We start from the raw sequence: 19,836 nt of genomic DNA on the forward strand, positions 1-19,836 counted from the left end.
CAACGAGATGGACTGGGTGGCTTCAAGCTTCTCCAAAGCTCACCCAAAACCTAAGCGGGCAGCATTGGTTTTGTAGTACTAACTGATCGATTTATAATCCGTTCTAGAACATTTCCAGAAAACAGTATCTCTGGATCCCCTTTTCCCCTCTCAATTTCCTGCAGGCATTCTTCCATCCCTTCCACCCCCTCCCCGTTTGTTTTCCTCCCATCATCTGCATTTCAATAATTCTCCAAAACTTCTCCAAGATATCGAAAAACGTTCAGCCAGAATCAAGTTTCCTTCGGCACCCCAGGATTTGAATCAGATTTAAACTCCTTCAGAATAAAGAGATATTCCCTAACCGTATTTCCATCAATTTGTATTTTTGAAGCCAGCTCTCCCCCCCCCCCAGGTCTCTGCAGCCATTATTCTACATTACAGCACAAAGTCTGAAGTTTCAGGCTATGGGATAGAAATGCAAGAATAATAAGAGATGCTCTCGTATTAACAGGGGAAATCAAGCCTGGGAAGTTTTTTTTTTTAAAAAAAACCACGATCGAGAAACTGATTAGAGTAATTAAAATCAGCTTTGCTGCTCTGGGTTTGCCTAGGAAATCAACTAGAGAATTGAGAATTGAGAAGTCAGATGGGGTGGCTTCTTGTCCCCAACCTCAAGGAGATGCTTTGACACCCAGAAGGAAAAAAAAACGTGTTAAAGGAGACTTTAACATACTCTGAGCTATAAATTAGGTAAATGTGCTGGACCTACAATTATCCTGGATTCCCTCTAAGTTGGGCAAAGTTTGGCTTGTCTTCAACGCCGTCTTGAGCTCCATCAACTCTCCTCTCAACTAAGATGACCAGATCACTTTCCCCTTAGTCCACTTGACCTCAAACTGCTTCTTTTTTTAACATTTCCACGGCAAAAGCGTTCAGGAACTGGCTAAGAAACGGTTTTATTCCTCTTCACTCCTCCGCTCAACCAAGACTAAGTGAGAGAAACAACTGGGGCGATAACTCCCTGGGATACACATCATCAACAAACATCAACAAACAAGAAAGGATCATAGACCAAGATAATTAGGGGTCTGGAGGCTAAACCATATGATGACTGAGGGAACTGGGCATGTCTAGTCTAAAGAAGAGGACTAGGGGTGACATGATAACAGCATTCCAATATTTGAAGGGCTGCCCCAAAGAAGAGGCAGTCAAGCTCTTCTCCAAAGCACCCGAAGGCAGGACAAAAAACAACAGATGGAAACTAGTCAAGGAGAGAAGCAACCTGGAACTAAGGAAAAATTTCCTGACAGTGAGAACAAGCAATCAGAGGAACATCTTGCCTCCAGAGGTTGTGGGTGCTCCATCACTGGAGGTTTTCAAGAAGAGACTGGACAGTCATTTGTCTGGAAGGGTATAAGGTCATCTGCTTGAAGAGGGCTAGAAGACCTCGAATGTCCTTCCAACAGTATTACATGTCCCATGTCCCATCTTTGCAAGGCACTGGTCACCATGAGATAGTTCCTGCTGGCTTGTAAATTACTCAGATCTCCACTGGGTTCCTCCATGGTTGAGACTCATAAGCTTCTTGAGTTCCTCCATGGTTGAGACTCATAAGCTTCTTGAGTTCCTCCATGGTTGAGACTCATAAGCTTGGTGGGTTCCTCCATGGTTGAGACTCATAAGCTTCTTGAGTTCCTCCATGGTTGAGACTCATAAGCTTGGTGGGTTCATCCATGGTTGAGACTCATAAGCTTGGAGGGTTCCTCCATGGTTGAGACTCATAAGCTTGGTGGGTTCCTCCATGGTTGAGACTCATAACCACGAAGCTCCCAACAGGGTGAAAGGACCATTTCAGAAAGTATTGAGGTGCCACTAGAAAGAACATGTGGCCAAACATCTGTCTGATGTCAGCCCTTTGAGATAGGCCAGGTGAGGAAGCAGACACTGTAAAAACTCTCAAGAACGTTTCTTCATTAAGGTACAGAATTAAAATCCCGACAGCCTGCTGCTTCGACAGACTTTAATTCTGCTGATCCCCGTAGCCACGGAATCAAGGTGGGATTATTTCAGCTTCTTTCTCACGCCTCTCGATGTCTTTTATTTTTCATTAAGAGCTGCTGCCCGTTTCCACCAAGGTTATCTCGGCGTTCTTTCTCTGCCCCTTAAGAAGGGATTGATTAATTGATTATGTGCCATCAAGACGAGACAGCTCCTAGCAACCACACAGACAGATCTGCTCCGCGGTGATCTGTCCTCAACCTGGTCCTTCAGATCTTCCCAAGGTGCACTCGTGGTGATTGTATTCCAGATTATTCACCCCTCTTCTCTGTCCTTATATTGTTCGGAGTATTTGAGATTTCTCTAGGGAATTAAGCCTTTGCGTAACGAGGCTTCTGTGTGATAAACTGAACCTCGATCTGTCTGAAATGGTCTAGCTGGGTCTCCTGCTGGAGCAGGGGGTTGGACTAGAAGACCTCCGAGGCCCTTCCAGCTCTGTTATTCTGCTCCTTTTTTGGCTTTGAGCGATCTGACTGATTTGTGGCAACGCAGCCTTGCAAAGTTCAGCCCATTATCATTGCTGGTGGAGAGGAACCCGAGCAGATACAAACGTGGCGTTTCTTGGGCAAGGGAGAGCTCAACCAACTAAGAATCTTTGGATTTAAGCTTTTCCCCTCAGGCCTGAAAAGCGCTTGGACATTTTCTGCAGCCGGAAAAAAACTTACTCAATTCATGTATCTGTAGCACTTGGGGTCAGAGGAACGCCTCAATCCACTTTTCATCATTTTTTGTTTGTTTGTTTGGGCCAAGCATGCCTGTCTCTCTGTCTGTCTGTCATCCATCTCCTTGTGCTCTTTCTTGGAGTGAGTCTGCCTGCCTGCCTGCCTGCCTGTCTGTCTGTCTGTCTGTCTGTCTTGAAGATTTCTATCTATCTAAGGACTGGGCTATTATGACACCACTAGGATGTGGAACGATGGATTTTTGGCCAGCGTTTGCTGGACAATAGCCTCTTAATTCAGTGACACCGAGGTCCATTTGGGTCTGTTGAAAGAAGCAGCCTCTGAACATACGCAGCATGGGCCAGAACAGCACCTGCAAAGAATTAGCCAGGCATGTATAATTAATATGCGTATCTGCTAGACCAGTTCATCTGGATATAAATGCAAACCAGGCAGGTAGGACACGCAAGGAGATGGAGGAAAAAAGAGAGAGAAGTCAAGGTCACACTGGTTGCAAAGAGGGACAGCTGGCGATGGGTTTTAATTTGGAAGTGGGGGGTCTGCCTCTTTGGGGGTGTGTGTCTTGCTGGGCTCCACAATAGGGGTGCCTTCCCTAAAGCACCCTGGCTCCAAAATGTATTTCCCCTGCTCCCTTTAGGGAAAATAATTTCAGCTTTGCAAATCCATCACCCTACCCTTCCTTACCATTACAATTCCTAATTAATCTCCACCACCATTAATAATTCAGTGTTTGTTTATCGCCCCACTGGATGCAAATGGGGGAGGCCCCGTTGGTCTGGCTTGGGAAGTGAGGGGTCCCCCCATGGAAGGGGGAGGGCTGAATTAGGCCGTGAGGAACACACACACACACACACACACACACTTGCGATCTGTCAGCCCTTCAAAGTAGACCAGAGTAGAAAAACACAGTCAAGCAGGCAAAAGGGGGAATCACGTGACCCCAGGATCACTGCGACCGTCATAAATACGAGTCCGTTGCCAAGGGTCCGTATTTTCATCACGTGACCCTGGGGGGGATGCTGTGACGGTGGTAAGTGTGAAAAAAGGTCATAAGTCACTTTTTAAACTCCAAATGGTGACTAAAGCAACGGTTGTAAGCCAAGGATTATCTGTATAACATTGGAAAGAAGCCACAATTTTAATGTCACAATAGTATCCAAAAATTGTACTCAATATTGATAGAATGCTTACCGGTCCACTCTTCTTTATTCCCCGCAGAAAGAGGGTTTCTTAAAGTTTCTTTTTCTCTCAGGACCCCTTTCTCCACTTTTAAAAATTACCGAGGACCCCCAAAAGCTTTCCTTCGTATGGGTTATATTGATCAATATTTACTGTATTAAAATTTAAAATGGATGCATTTGCTGCCGTCGCTACTTCTCACAATTGTTTGATGGGATTTTAATATTGTATTATTCTTCGACGCAGGCTGGCAAATAATTTTGAGGAATTGGGGGACCCCGGGGGGTTCCAGGGCCAGACTTTAAGAAACACCATCTCTACATTATTTAGATGAAAGAATGCAAAGAATGCGTTCTTGTATCATATAAATATCGTTCTACTGAAATAGTAATGATCAAAAAAAGCCTGGTTCCCCCTTAAACCGCCCCTCCCCAATTATTAACAACCCTAAAAGATGCAAAGGTTACATCGGCACAAAGGGAAACTTTGCAGCAAAAAAATGAAGTGTTAATGGGTTTGCAGCAAGCATATCAGGCCTGCAAAAAATAAAGAAAGGGGAGCGAGCTGCATCTGTACATCATCTGTACATCATTAAATGTGGGGGTTTTTTTCTCCAGGAAACAGTTCAGTGGCAACTGCTATGCGGAAAACTTTTTCCCTGAGACAAATAGATACCAGTAGGTAGGTGGAGAGAGAGAGAAAGAGAAAGAGAGAGGGAGAAAGGGAGAAAGAGAAAGATTGATAAAGCAAGTGAAAGGCAGATTAGATAGAAGAGAGAGAGAGAGAGAGAGAGAAGACAGAGAGATAAATGATAAATAGGGATAGAGATAGGCAGGCAGACAGACAGAGGCAGAGATAAATGGAGAGATAGAGAAATAGAAAGATAGAGAGATGACAGAGATGGAAGGATGGAGAAAGAGATAGATAGATAGATAGATAGATAGATAGATAGATAGATAGATAGATAGATAGATGATAGATAGATAGATAGATAGATAGATAGATAGATAGATAGATAGATAGATAGATAGATATAGAGGCAGAGATAGAGAGAGATAAATGGATAAAGAAATAGACAGATAGACAGATTGATAGACAGATGGAGAGATATAAATGATGGTTAGACAGATGACAGAGACAGACAGACAGAGATAGACTCTGACAGAGATGCAGAGATGGAGAGAGAGAGAGAACAAAAGACAGATAGAGACAGACAGACAGGTGGAGGTAGAGAGATGGAGAGAGAGAGAGAAATATACACTGAGAGAGACAGACAGTCAGTCAGTCAGTCAGTCAGTAATAACCTAAATTATGGACAGCGTATCAGTATTTTTAGCATCCCAAAGTTTTGCTTCCCTAAGGAAAGATAATGGAGTTGTATCATTTATACGGGCTGAAACATTTGTTAAGTATGAAAAAAGCAACTTATTTATTCGAGATGCATCAGAAAGTTAAAAACACCTGCCTGGTCCCCCCCCTTCTTCACACACTGCCTTATTCTTGTCCCATTAATAATTTCCTTAAAATGCTGCTGAGAAATTGGGGACCCAGATGAGCCACCCATCCATGTCTGGATGCTTACAAAGGAGAAAAGAAACCTATTTAATATCGAATTCACAACTTTAAAGAAAGATTTGCCGGAGAAACTCTTTAAATTTACGAGACCAGAATTAGCAATAAAACGTATAGAGAGCTCTGCGTTGGGAAATTATTTACAAATGGGTGCGGGTAATTATCCCGTCATTTGACAGCTTTAAAAAAAATCCTTAAAAAAAGAGAAGGGTAACGCAGCTAGTCCTCAACATGTAACCACAGTTAAGTGAAACATTTGTTAAGTGAAATTTGCCCCATTTTGCAACCTTTCTTGCCATAGTTATTAAGTGAAACATTGCAGTTGTTAAGTTAGTCACATCGTTGTTAAGTGAACTATCAGACGTCACCAACTTTTTAATCATCTTTTTCTGGACATATTTGAAAAGGGCTCTGAGTATCTTGACACTCACTCACACACACACACACACACACACACACACACCACGCTTAAACCTAATGGGCATTAAAAGGAATTAAAAATGCAAGGAGATAAATAAGCAAAATAAATTAAACCCTCTTCCTGACATATTATGCAAAGCAAACACTTTTGGGGGAGGCTTAATTTTTTCCCCCTCCCCAGCAGATGCTTCCTCTCCGCTGCCTGATCCTTCAGTGACACGCAGAAGACAAAAATGTTTAGAAGCGAAGGGTTGCATGGTTGCAAAATTGTTACTGCAGCAAAATGCCTCCCCAAAAGCCATGGGACTTAGCGGTGGGAGGGAAGTAGGGGGGGGGGGAAACCCCTCGTGTTTTGCTGTTTATTGCTGCAGAAACAATGACATTTTGTAATGCAATTCCTCCTGTTTTTATTCTGCCCTAGAAGCAATAAATCAATTTTGTTGATTTTGGTATATACAGGTGGTCCTCGACTTACGACACAAAACTTCTGTGGCTAAGCAAAATAGTTGTTCAGTCAGTTTGTCTCCATTGCTTCTGCAATGCCTTGCAGGCAGTCCTCATACTTACGACCCCAAGGGAGCCCAAACTTTTTGTGGCTAAGCAAGGCACTTCAGTGAGTTTTGGCCCCGTTTTATCTATCAAATTTCAGTCCTTCAAAACCCCACCCCGAGATTCACTGACTCAGCTCTGGGGCTCCAACCTGAGCAGAGGGCTGAACTAGATGACCTCCAAGGTCCCTGCCAACTCTGTTATTCTCTTATTCTAAGATCCCACCGCCAATTCATCAAGGGAATGGCTTTGCCTCCAGAAATTGTAGGTGCTGCATTACTTGAGGTGTTCAAGAAGAGACTGGATGCTCAGAAGGGCCTCCTGCTCGAGCAGGGGTTGGACTAGATGACCCCCCAAGGTCCCTCCCAACTCTGCCCTTCTTGAACGGAGCTCTGGCTTTTTACCAGCCCTAAACTTACTTCCTTTTTCTTTTTAAAAAGTGAGAATTCCCTGGTTTCAGGATCCCTGCCCCGTCTCTGTCTTCTTTTGAGCTTGCTTGGAACTGGCTCACAATCCATTTGCAGGAAAAGTCAACTTCTGCTCTTCTCGGTGGATTTACTGTCTCTCCTACAAACTGTCAAGTAGCTCCATCTGTTTTTCGGGCCATAAACAAAGAGAGCCATCTCTGAGAGACGAAAGCCTGTTTTTTACGATTTTTACAATTCAGAACCACGGATCCTGCTCCCTGCGGGAGGGGACCGGTTCCTCCGAGAAGATAATGGATATTTTGAGATGAGATAGACTCTCTTGGAACATGGATGCTCCCCTTACTGGCTCCGAAAAGGTTTTTCTTGTCTTCTTAAAGAAAAGATGGATATTTCTTATGTATCCCCCCCTACCCTGAACAACAAGAGGAGCCCACTCTGCCATCCAAATACATAATTCCTGGATATTTATAGAATTTTTACGCACCTGGCAAAAAAAAAAAGCAGACCCATTAACTAAACCAACCAGCTGTAAATTCAGCCCAGGAAGAAACCAGCATTCGGCTTTACCTCTATTTATTAGTAGATTTTTTTAATTATAGCAAATTGATTATGAACACATCACCCAGGGAATGCTTCCTAATTAAAAGTTCAAGGGAGGGGAATGATGGATTGGGAGAGGTCTTGAATGACTTCCATCAAGAGAGAGAAACGGGCCGAGCAAATTCTCACCACTGAGCCAGCCTAATTTTTTTTAAGAAAATTTATTTATTTCACAAAATCCAGGAACTGTAAGCCTTTCGAGTCCACCCCAATACAGGAATACAGTTTCTGAAAACGGGAGTCTGATAGGACTAAGGAAGCTACTCCCCCCCCAAAAAAACATGTCACCCCTGTTTTTCTGCCAGGTGCATCTTCAAAGGTCAAGAGATGTTCTCCAAGCCCTCACAAGTCAGAAGATGCAACCGTATCAAAATTGTGGGTTGTTGTTTTTTTTTTAACCACCCTGATCTCTGATGCACGGACACCTCCCGCCGGTCGGTGCCCAGGTGGCATCACCACCACCAACTCAGCTTCGACAAATCTTCTTTGGCACAACTGGAGCGTAATTCGCACTTCGTTATTTCTTGTGGATCAAGAAATAAGACACACACACACACACACACACACACACACACACACACACACCCAAGGCAACCTCTAAGAGGGGCAGTTGCACCCCGTCTTCCCAATCGTGCACTAGACATGGCATGTGTGGGGATCCTTGTGCCGTTGCACGCGCTATTCCTTAGCTCAATTGCACATCGCGGATCCCCCCTCAACCCCACATTCAAAAGCACACAGCCCATTATGCCGCACCATGTGTGTAACCAGGTTAATGGCTAAATTGCTTGAGAAGGCAGAAAAAATTTCTGACTGGGGGGGAAAAAAACCCCATCCTCTTCTCTGCACTTAAGAAAGCCACAACTGGTCTAAACTGCTGAGTGCGCGTATTTCATGCCACAGATGCTGATCCTAAACCTTTGCTCTGTTTTACCAGAAGATGCAGCGAGTCCTCAATTTAGGACTAAAACTCAGCCCAAGATTCATGTTGCTAAGCCAGACAGTTGCTAAGCGAGTTTTGCTCCATTTTATGACCTTGCCAGACTTGTTCAGCAAATTGCTGTTGTTGTTAAGTTAGTCAACAGTCACTAAAGCGAATCCAGCTTCCTTGTGGACTTTGCTGGTCATAAGGTCACAAAAGGAGATCGCCTGACCCCGGGACACTGCGACCGTCATAAATACGAGTCAGTTGCCAAGCATCTGAATTTTGATCACCTGGATGCTGCAACGGTCGCAAGTGTAAAAAAAAACGGTTCTACCTCGCTTTTTTCATTGCTGTTGTAACTCTGAACGGTCACCCAATGATCAGTTGTAACTCAAGGACTACATGTATTCCGTTCAAATATGGATTTCCAAATCTGTGGAAATCTTTTTAATTTCTCCAAATAAGGAGTAGATATTTGCGGAAAGGCAAAAATTCTAAAACTGATCCTTTTGGTGACTGAACTTCAGTCGCTTCATGAGGATGAGAAAGTAGCTTTTTTTTAATGGAAGGATTTTTTTTTTTTGGTAAGCAGGTCTGACTTCGTGGATTCATTTTATTTAGTCCCCATTATTTGCCTATATATCCCCCTATTCAAGACTTGAAATATTAACACCAACCTCAAGAACGGCTGCCGTTCTAGTTCCTTCACCAGCCAAGGATTTTTCTACCTTCCCTGGGTTTGACACACATTATCAACGTAACACATCGCTTAAAGGAAAACGAAAACAAAACACCTGCAGACATACATGGACGGATGTTTTGCGCTTCCTTTTTTTAAAAAAAACGTGGCTTTCCTTTTCTTGTCTTTTAATGTCAAAACTGAATCAGTGCAGCAGAAAACAAAGAGGGGGACAAGATCGATCAAAACAGGGAGACGGCGTCTCCTCCCGTTAAGGAGGAACCCTATGCAGCAAAAATAAAATAAAATTTTACTACACACAGGCATCTCGCAGGCCGGATTCGTTTTGTTTTTAAGCACTCTTGGTATTCCTCAGACGTAACTGTGTTACTTAAATCCCAAAGCACCGAAAATATTGGCTTGTTTGTGACTTTCCCGGCCTGCCTCTTAGGACATATAATTTGCAATGACAATAGGAAGGGGGGGGGGGTTAAAAAAAAGACCCTCAATCACTGTGGGTTTTTTTCCCCCCTACCTGCTGCTAAGGAAACAATTTTAAAATGATTTGCCAGGAAAGGCGTGTTGCACAACAGGTGAGGGGGGAAAAATCCCCCGAAAGCAGAACTGAGAAAACACAGGCCAAGAGATGATGGACAATGAAGACCAATTTCCATTCGTTGATGACTGTTAGCCTGGCCGACGACATAAACAAATAAATAAAATATATCTCTCGATCCCACACGGATATGAATGTCTTCCCTTCCCACCGGGAAAGAAAGCAACATCAGAAGAAGACAGTCGGAGAGACCAAGGGAATTCACGTAGAGAAGAATCTCCTCCTCAAAGGATCAGAGGTAACCTGGAGAAGACGGTCAGAAGAACCAAGGAGAAGACCTTCCCTGTGCCACAGGATCAGAGCTATCCTGACTGGCCTTCGAAGAGAAGCGTGAAAAGTTCTGGAGATATTTTCAGCAAAGCCACCTACCTCCACGCCTTGAACCTTCAGCTTCATGTGGTCTTCCCTGGTGGTCTTGCCGTCTTTCCGTTTCTTCCAGCAATATCCATCTTTGCGGTATTTCACCTTCTTCCTGTTGTAGAGGATCATAGAACCATTTTGGGGCCTGCAAGACAAAGACCAGGACAAGATTATTAGGGGGGGGCTGTAATGTAGGATAACAGAATAACAGAGTTGGAAGGGACCTTGGAGGTCTTCTAGTCCAACCCCTATTCAAGCAGGAGACCCCAGGCCGAGACCTTTTTAGACAAATGGCTGTCTAGTTTCTTCTTAGCCCCAAAGACTATCACCCCAGCCACTGACCCCAAATGATAAGAGAACCCCCAAATACGTCATGGAGTTGACCCGCCAGTCTGCAGGAGATCAGAGATATTTCCCTTGGTTGAAAAGGGCTGATAGGACAATGGACACTGCAAAGGTTTTATCTCCTGGTTTCGGAGGCCCATCCTGCAAAAACCTACGTTCCACCCCAACTTCATGGGCTCCTAAATGTGGCTCGACATTTTTTTCCTCTCGAAAAAGGACTTTTTGGCACCGTGGGACAAGGGAAGGTCCGGCACAGCCATTTGTCCAATATGCAGCTGTCACTATTCATTTGATACAGGCTGATATTTGCCCCCTCCTTGTCCAGCCCCTGATGGCTTTGCTTTTACCGGGAAATTGATATAAAAGAAAATGTGGCAATATTTGTGCGATATTTCGCGAGAGAGTAAAGGAGAAGGGAATGGGGTGCCCAGCCTTTTCCCGGTCTCCCCTAAATTCAGCTCTGAAGCGCTGATACTTCATCCTCCTACAGCAGCCATGAAGATGGTTACAAAAAATTTATAGAAGTACATTAGTCACAGTAATTTGGCCGTGGAGCACCAAGAACCGAAAGAAATACAACAACATTAGCAGCGGTTGCAGCCATAAACAACTTGTGAAGGAAAAGCCGGAGTTGGCAGCTTTTGAACCCGTAAATCTTTGCAAGATGTGGGAAGAGAAACAAGGAAGATTTGGGGGAGAGAAGCCAAGTTTCCCTTCCCCCCCATCCCATTTTATCTTTTTTTTCCTCATCCTTGAGTTCCAATTTTGCTAAAAGAAGACAGCCGTGGCCCAAATATTACATTGCAAACTTTTACAGCCACTCGGCACACAATTTTGCATCTTCAGTTTATAATGGGGGCTCTTTTGCAAATGAGGCTGTTTTGCACAGAGGAAATGTGAGGTGGGGTGTGTTTCTGTGGCGGGTCCAAAACGTGGCCCTCATCTCTGAAATGTGGATTTGAGGTCCTTTTATCTTTGGGGTTAGGGGGGTTGGGGTGTTTTTCTTTTGCTTGATGCTGTTTGGCAGAATATGAATGTGTTTTTCCCCCCAGAGGAAAGGTTTATCAGGTCTGGATTTCCACTCCCAGAATTCCCCAGCTGGCATGTAAAGACATCAGTTCCCAACATTCCTCAGCTGACACGCTTCCAACATGGCAGCTTCCTTGAGGAGGATGAGCCCCCTGCAAATTACGCTGCAGCAATTGGTGGACTTGCCTGCAGGAGAGAAAGCCTCCACCAATCGCTATCCGGAGAGTGATGGGGTGGGCGGAGCACTGAGCTCTGACAGATTCAGGAGTGGTGGTAGATTTAGCCCCGCCTCCTCAGACCCTTGGACTGACAGCTCTGCTCCGGCCACTTTATTATTTTCATTCAATTTGTACAGCTGTGCCCATCTCACCAGGACAAGCCATTTCTTTCTTTCTTTCTTTCTTTCTTTCTTTCTTTCTTTCTTTCTTTCTTTCTTTCTTTCTTTCTTTCTTTCCTTCCTCCCTCTTCTTTTCCTTTCTTTTTTTCTTGATTTTTTATAGGTGCCCATCTCAATAGAACATCCATTTCCTTCCTTCCTTCCTTCCCTCCCTCCGTCCTTTGTTCCTTGATTCCTTCCTTCCTTCCTTCCTTCCTAAGTTGTGGATGCTCCATCACTGGATGCTTTTAAGGAGAAACTGGACAGCCACTTGTCTGGGATGGAACAGGGTCTCCTGCTTGAGCAGGGGGTTGGACTAGATGACCTCCGAGGTCCCTTCCAGCTCTGTTGTTCTGCTATCTCCCAAATCAAGCTCCTGAATCTGTCCAAACCGTCCCCAAATAAAACCAGCCAGGTTTCGTTCTCCCCAGCCTCCGAAATCTCTCCGTGACCCCGGTGCGTAAGGGCTTCCTGATTTATCCCTTATCGAATAATGGCGCATGCCCCGTTGAGACAGCGCTGCCTCTTTTAAGGACATCCTCAACACGATAAGGTTGAATTCCTTCTCTTTTATGGCTCGGTGGCATTTGAAAACGGCTCCCTTGTCTCTCCGGCTGCCTCGTCTGAGGCCTGGGGGAAAGAGAGAAAGAGCCATTTCCGAGCGGATGCAGTTTTCCCCGTGCTGGGCGCGCATGAAATTTAAGATGCCTATCGCCCATCTTCAATTTATCACCCTGGCTGTCAGCTGCATCGCGTATCATCGCCAGGCAGCGCGCTCATTCGGAAAGTCTGACGCCTGTCGGGGATCTGACGGGGATCGTGCGGCCGCGACCCCCAGCTAGTGAGAAGGAGATGGTAGATTTCGAATCTACTTCCCCAAGCGGCGGCTCATGTTGATTAGTTTCCACCTGTTGCTTCTTGTCCTGCCCAAAAACGAGGTTTTCAAGAAGAGACTGGGAAGCCACTTGTCTGGATTGGCAGAGGGTCTCCCGGTTGAGCAAGGGGTTGGGCTAGATGACCTCCGAGGTCCCTTCCAACCCTATGACTCTATGTTCTACTGCAGAGGTCTGCAAACTTGGCAACTTTAAGCCTCGTGAACTTCAACTCCCAGAATTCCTCAGCCGTTTGTCTGGAATGGCAGAGGGTCTCCTGCTTGAGCAGCGGGTTGGGCTAGATGACCTCGAGGATGCTTCAAAAACGGTCCCAAGTCATTTATTTTCAGTGCCATTGTAACTCTGAATGGTCGCTAAAGGAGCGGTTGTAAGTCAAGGACTACCTGGGAAATAACTCGTGTTGTTTTTTTTTTTGGCTGCAAAAACATTTTATTTTAGGCTGAATTCCCTGTTTTCATGTCTTCTTCAAACGGCTCATCCTCCTTGCCAAACTGCAAAGGTCCGTTAAATCTAATCCCTGAGCAAACACATCCATAAATAACACCCGGGAGTTGAAAGGCAACGTTCCCCCGGCTATCTTTTCAACTTCTCTTTGAGTTTCCTGGGTCAAAAGACAGTCCATCAGAGGGCAGAAAGTGCACACTTAATGGAAAAGGTTCAGAGGCCACGTCTGTTGCTGTGAGCCGGTGTTGTAACCCTGTAGTTGCTGTGGAGGGAGGGCTTACTCCACGGAGGACTGAGTGAGAAGGAGATTGCTCTGACCTAGTGAAGAGCAGACGTCTTAAAATAGCCCCGGTCTCTCTGAAAAATCCATTCTGACACCGTTCCCACATACAGGATGTCCTCCACAATGCGTTGAGTTACAACGACATTGCAAAAAAGGACTGTAAAAGAGAGCGTGGGAGAATTGTAGCTTCAGACGTGCAAGGTTTGCTTAACGTGGTTTTACAATAAAGCAGGATTAACTCAAGCGCCTGGTCTACCTCGCAAGGCTGGCCTTGCCAAAGCAGCTCCTGAACACCCCTGCCGAGGACAGCCTTCATCCTCCCACCTTGAATTTTTTTTTCTTAAAAAAAGATCCTTGTTCCTTTGTTGAAATTCACCTCTTTCTCCCAAATATCGGGCACGCCGTCGGTCACTCAGCCCAGAACAAGCCTCGGCCGTAAATTACGAGGCCTTTGCGCGGCCCCGAGGCTATGATAGTCGCCTAATCGCATTACTGCAATATTAATAAGCCTGCTTAGTGCAGCCAGTTTTCTTACAAATTGTCACATAAAAAAAATTTGGTAAATATCAGGCCTATAATTTAATCGGGAACTCTGGGCTGGGCAGTAAATATTGAGATAGTCATAGAAACTCCCAGATTTTCTAGAGCTAAGGATTAAGGTCAAGCAAATTCCCTCTGCGAGGAGGCCAAGTTTTTAAAATCGATTCGGCCCATCTTTTATCGTTCCGCCCTTTTAATTCTTTGGATTGCCTGCAGAAAAGAAGGGATCTGGGAATGACTCAGTCCTGCTAAAAAATGGCTTGGGAAAGGAGGAACATCCAAGGTCAGCGGGCACTGGCGGTTGCTTCCCCCTTCAGAACACAGAAGAACAGAGTTGGAAGGGACCCTGGAGGTCTTCTAGTCCAGCCCCCTGCTCAAGCAGCAGACCTGACACCATTTCAGACTAGTGGTTGTCCAATCTGTTCTTAAAAACCTCCACTGAGGTTTTTAAGACTTCTGGAGGCAAGGTATCCCGTCCATCTATCCCTCCATCCATCTGTCTCTCTCTCTCTCTGTTATATATCTTCTCTCTCTCAGAATCCCAGAATCCTAGGGCTGGATGGGACCTTGGAGATCTTCTAGTCCAGCCCCCTGCTCAAGCAAGCAACCCTATACCGTGTCCAGTCCTTAAAAATCTCCAGTGTTGGAGCACCCACAACTGCTGGAGGCAAGGAGTTCCACTGGTTAATTGTCCCCAGAGTCAGGAGGTTCCTCCTTAATTCTTGGTTGCCTCTCTCCTTGATCCGTTTCCGCCCATCGCTTCTTGTTCTGCAAGAACAAGGTTTTGAAGAAGAGACTGGACCGCCATTTGTCCAGAATGGTATAGGATCTCCTGCTCGAGCAGGGGGTTGGACTAGATGACCTTCCAGGCCCCTTCCAACTCTCTTACTCTGTTATACAGTTAATCCCTAGCGAAGTCAGAGTAGAAGCACGGGAGGCAAGGCTGAGAAGTTGAGCATTCTGCCGCTTAAGCCCTTTTGACATCCCTGCCATCTTGCCAGCTGTGGGAAAGGGTCTCCTCTGAAAGAAGTCAGGGATGTTTTTTTAAGATGCTCTTCTGGCTGCTTGAGCTGATATGCAAAACGCTTTCCGGCTCCTAAGCCAACTTCCACCGCCCGGAGCTTCAGCATAAATCTGACAAGAAGCTGAAAACCGTAATTCTTACAGGAGCTGCTCAGCCACTGCACCTCTCCGAGCACAGGCATCTGTTACAAGCCAGGATGGCAACTCAGGGTCCTGGAGAGTGAGGTGAATTATGTAATTTGTTGGGAGGACGGGTGGAGAGAGCGGCAGGATGGGTCGCTGGAGGAAGAGGAGGAAGAGGAGGAGAAGAAGAGGAAGGAGGAGGAAGAGGAGAAGGGATGAAGGAGGAGAAGTGTGGGATCCCCTGTGCTCTCTTGGCTGTTGTTTCCTTGCAGACGTTTCATGACCCAACTAGGGAACACCATCAGTGCTAGAAGGGAGCGGGCTTTGAACTCTGCTAAGCTGGCACGGCTCAAGTCTCACCGTTCAAGGTTTTCGCTCGTTCTCAAAATTTTCAGCAGGTTAAAAAGGCAGCCAGTTTCGACCCCTCTTCTCTCCTTGGATGGTTTCAATAGCTAAACATTTTAATTCCCCCCCCCACTTGGAAAAAGAAGGGAGCCGAGAAGGAGGCCGTTATCCACCTCTTTAATTGTAGCAGGCAAAGGAAGGTTTGATTTCCTGAGTTGCCAGTTGACTGAATAATTGCATCACCTTTTTTTTTTCAATTGACGGGCGACTTGATTTAATTTAATTAAACATGCAGATTACCAAAACGTTGACGTTCCTTCTTTTTTTGAAGGGGGAAAAAAATAACCCAAATGAAGTTTAATATGATTTAGAACTGAATCCAACTTCAGATATTGGGGTTTCCCCCCCCCGTTCCTGATTAAAGTAGCACAAACCCGTTACAGCTTCCCCCCCAAAAAAGTACTTAAATGTGCATCATCATCATCATCACCATCATCACCATCATCATCATCATCATCATCATCATTATTATTATTATTATTATTATTATTATTATTATTATTATTATTATTATTATTATTATTTTAAAAGGCCCAAAAATGATCTTGCCATTTTTCTCACCTAGCCGTCCTAGTAAATTTCTAAGCAATCAATTTACATATTAAAACAGGCTAAGATTTGTGGCTCTGGTTAATTATTTATTTATCGGCTGAATGACAGATTTGATTTATAGGGCTGCTGAATCCTTCTCCCCTTCCCCCTCCTCTTTTCCTCTTTTCCTTCTTCTTCACCTCTTTCTCTTCCTCCTCCTCCTCTCCCCTTCCCCCTATTCCTCCCCTTCTCCTTCTATTCTTCCTCTTCCTCCTCCTCCTCCCCCTCCTTTTCCTCTCTTCTTCCTCTCCTCCTCCTCCTCTCTTTGGGAAGTTAAGGCAACATTTCTCAACCATGACAAGTTTAAGAGGTCTAGACTTCAACTCCCAGAATCCCCCAGCCAGCCATGCCAATCAAGCCATCTCTGGCCCTTCTGCCAGACCCCCAGCATCCCGCAGCTCACAACTTTTGGCTGCACAACTCAATGCCATCCATCACTTCTGGGGCCTTGTGTTGATTTTGCAGGATAAGCCCTTGCCTTTTAGCCTTGAGTTACCGTCTGCCTTTCGCCTGCTGGGGGGGGGGTCAGCTGAAATATCTTAGTTTATGTCAGGTTTCTTCTCGCAAAGCTACAAACAAAAGACACACACACACACACACACACACACACACACACACACACACAGCTACGGCACCCAAACACAAATCCACAAATCTGACGGCTGAGCTGTAGCCCCTCTGCCACTTTGTCTTCCACGCCTGCTGAGTGATGGGCTTCTTATTTTTCTTATTTTTCTTCCTCTTAAAGACACCGGGCACTTGGTATGGCCAGGGACAGCTTGGGGGAGCCGAAAGGGTTGCAGGAATTGGGGGTGTCTAGTTTCATGAAAAGAAGGACCAGAGGTGACATGATAGCAGCCTTCCAGTACCTCAGGGCTTGCCCCAAAGAAGAGGGGGGGGGGTCAACCTATTCCCCAAAAAAACCAGAGAGCAGGACAAGAATAACAGAATAATAGAACTGGAAGGGACCTTGGAGGTCTTCTAGTCCAACCCCCTTCTCAGGCAGGAAACCCTATACCGTTTCAGACAAATGGTTGTCCAGTCTCTTCTTAAAAGCCTCCAGTGTTGGAGCACCCACAACATCTGAAGGCAAGTCGTTCCACCGTTTAATTGTCCTCACTGTCAGGAAGTTTCTCCTTAATTCCAGGTCGCTTCTCTCTTTGATCAGTTTCCATCCATTGTTTCTTATCTTGCCTTCTGGTGCTTTGGAGAAGACGTGGAGCTCCTCTGCTTTATGGCAGAAACTAAACTTGGTGGATGGAAACTCATCAAGGAGAGAAGCAACCTGGAACTAAGGAGAAACTTCCTCACAGCGAGAACAATTAACCAGTGGAACGGCTCGCCTCCAGATGCTGTGGCTGCTCCCTCACTGGAAGTTTATAAGAAGAGACTGGACAGCCATTTGTCTAGAATGGGATAGGGTCTCCTGCCTGAGCAGGGGGCTGGACTAGATGACCTCCAAGGTCCCTTCCAACTCTCTGTTATTCTGAATTATGCTGGCTTGCAGCTAATGGGATCTTGAGGTCTCCACCTGCCATGATATCCGGAGGCTGGTTGAGAAAGCCGGGCTGTTTTGCTCTGCCAAGCAGGATCCTGCATAAATTCCCCCCCCCCGCTTTGCGCCAGCTAAAATATAAATATGCCAAGCCCTCTTCCTGAGTCACCAATATTAAAGGCCATTTGCATTTCAGATGCGAACCGCCAGGCAGATTGCCACCGTCTTTGCAGCGTTTTAGGGAGAAGAAAAGAACCGGGGGGGGGGGGGAGCCAAGTCTCCGAGGAAGACACTTAACTTAACGTGCTTTCTTTCTTCTCCAGCGAGGGCAAGGACTTATCCTGTCAAAGAGGCAGCAAAGGCCTTGGCACTTTTCTTCCGGTTGAAAAGCTGCAACCCTCAGCACTACAAAAGGCGTTTCAGCCAGGCCGATGTTCTTCTCACGCGAAAACATGGGAATAAGTAGCCGACAATCACTTAAATATGAGCCAGCCTTGTGCTGCAATAGCCAAAAAGGCCTAATGCAATCCCAGACTGCATGAACAGAGGGAGAGAATCAAGAGCACGTGACGTGTTAATGTCCTTGGTAAGGCTACACTTCGAATACGGCGTCCAGTTTTGCTCGCCACGATAGAAAAAGCTGTTGAGACTCTAGAGAGAGTGCAGAGAAGAGCAACGAAGAGGATTAAGGGACTGAAGGGTAAAAAAATACGAAGGACGGTTGCAGGAATTGGGTTTGGCTAGTTTAATGAAGAGAAGGACTAGGGGGGACATGATAGCCCTCTTCCAGTATTTGAGGGGCTGCCCCAAAGAAGAGGAGGGGGTCCACCTGTTCTCCAAAGCCCCTGAAGGCAGGACAAGAAGCAACGGATGGAAACTAGTCAAGGAGAGAAGCAACCTCGAACTAAGGAGAAATTAATAGAATAGAATAGAATAGAATAGAATAGAATAGAATAGAATAGAATAGAATAGAATAGAATAGAATAGAATAGAATAGAATAGAATAGAATAGAATAATAATGATAATAGAATAGAATAGAATAGAATAGAATAGAATAGAATAGAATAGAATAGAATAGAATAGAATAGAATAGAATAGAATAGAATAATAATGATAATGGAATAGAATAGAATAGAATAGAATAGAATAGAATAGAATAGAATAGAATAGAATAGAATAGAATAGAATAGAATAGAATGGAATGGAATAGAATAGAATAGAATAGAATAGAAGAATAGAATAGAAGAATAGAATAGAATAGAATAGAATAGAATAGAATAGAATAGAATAGAATAGAATAGAATAGAATAATAATAATAGAATAGAATAGAATAGAATAGAATAGAATAGAATAGAATAGAATAGAATAGAATAGAATAGAATAGAATAGAATAGAATAATAATGATAATGGAATAGAATAGAATAGAATAGAATAGAATAGAATAGAATAGAATAGAATAGAATAGAATAGAATAGAATAGAATAGAATAGAATAATAATGATAATGGAATAGAATAGAATAGAATAGAATAGAATAGAATAGAATAGAATAGAATAGAATAGAATAGAATGGAATGGAATAGAATAGAATAGAATAGAATAGAAGAATAGAATAGAAGAATAGAATAGAATAGAATAGAATAGAATAGAATAATAATGATAATGGAATAGAATAGAATAGAATAGAATAGAATAGAATAGAATAGAATAGAATAGAATAGAATAGAATAGAATAGAATAGAATAATAATGATAATGGAATAGAATAGAATAGAATAGAATAGAATAGAATAGAATAGAATAGAATAGAATAGAATAGAATGGAATGGAATAGAATAGAATAGAATAGAATAGAAGAATAGAATAGAAGAATAGAATAGAATAGAATAGAATAGAATAGAATAATAATGATAATGGAATAGAATAGAATAGAATAGAATAGAATAGAATAGAATAGAATAGAATAGAATAGAATAGAATAGAATAGAATGGAATGGAATGGAATAGAATAGAATAGAATAGAATAGAAGAATAGAATAGAAGAATAGAATAGAATAGAATAGAATAGAATAGAATAATAATGATAATGGAATAGAATAGAATAGAATAGAATAGAATAGAATAGAATAGAATAGAATAGAATAGAATAGAATAGAATAGAATAGAATGGAATGGAATAGAATAGAATAGAATAGAATAGAAGAATAGAATAGAAGAATAGAATAGAATAGAATAGAATA

General features: G+C 43.9%; 1 protein-coding gene across 1 annotated transcript in view; it reads right to left on the minus strand.

Moving 5' to 3' along the window:
- The window catches only part of LOC310648084 (calmodulin-binding transcription activator 2-like), a 135,900-nt gene that overhangs the window by 43,194 nt on the left and 72,870 nt on the right, over window positions 1-19,836 (minus strand). The window contains exon 3 of the mRNA XM_083375766.1: window positions 10,058-10,193. Coding sequence (XP_083231892.1) covers window positions 10,058-10,177 — 120 coding nt within the window. The 5' untranslated portion in view covers window positions 10,178-10,193. The remainder of the gene's footprint in view (window positions 1-10,057; window positions 10,194-19,836) is intronic.

The sequence above is a fragment of the Vipera ursinii genome (assembly GCF_947247035.1).
Source record: "Vipera ursinii genome assembly, chromosome: 17".
NCBI lineage: Eukaryota > Metazoa > Chordata > Lepidosauria > Squamata > Viperidae > Vipera > Vipera ursinii.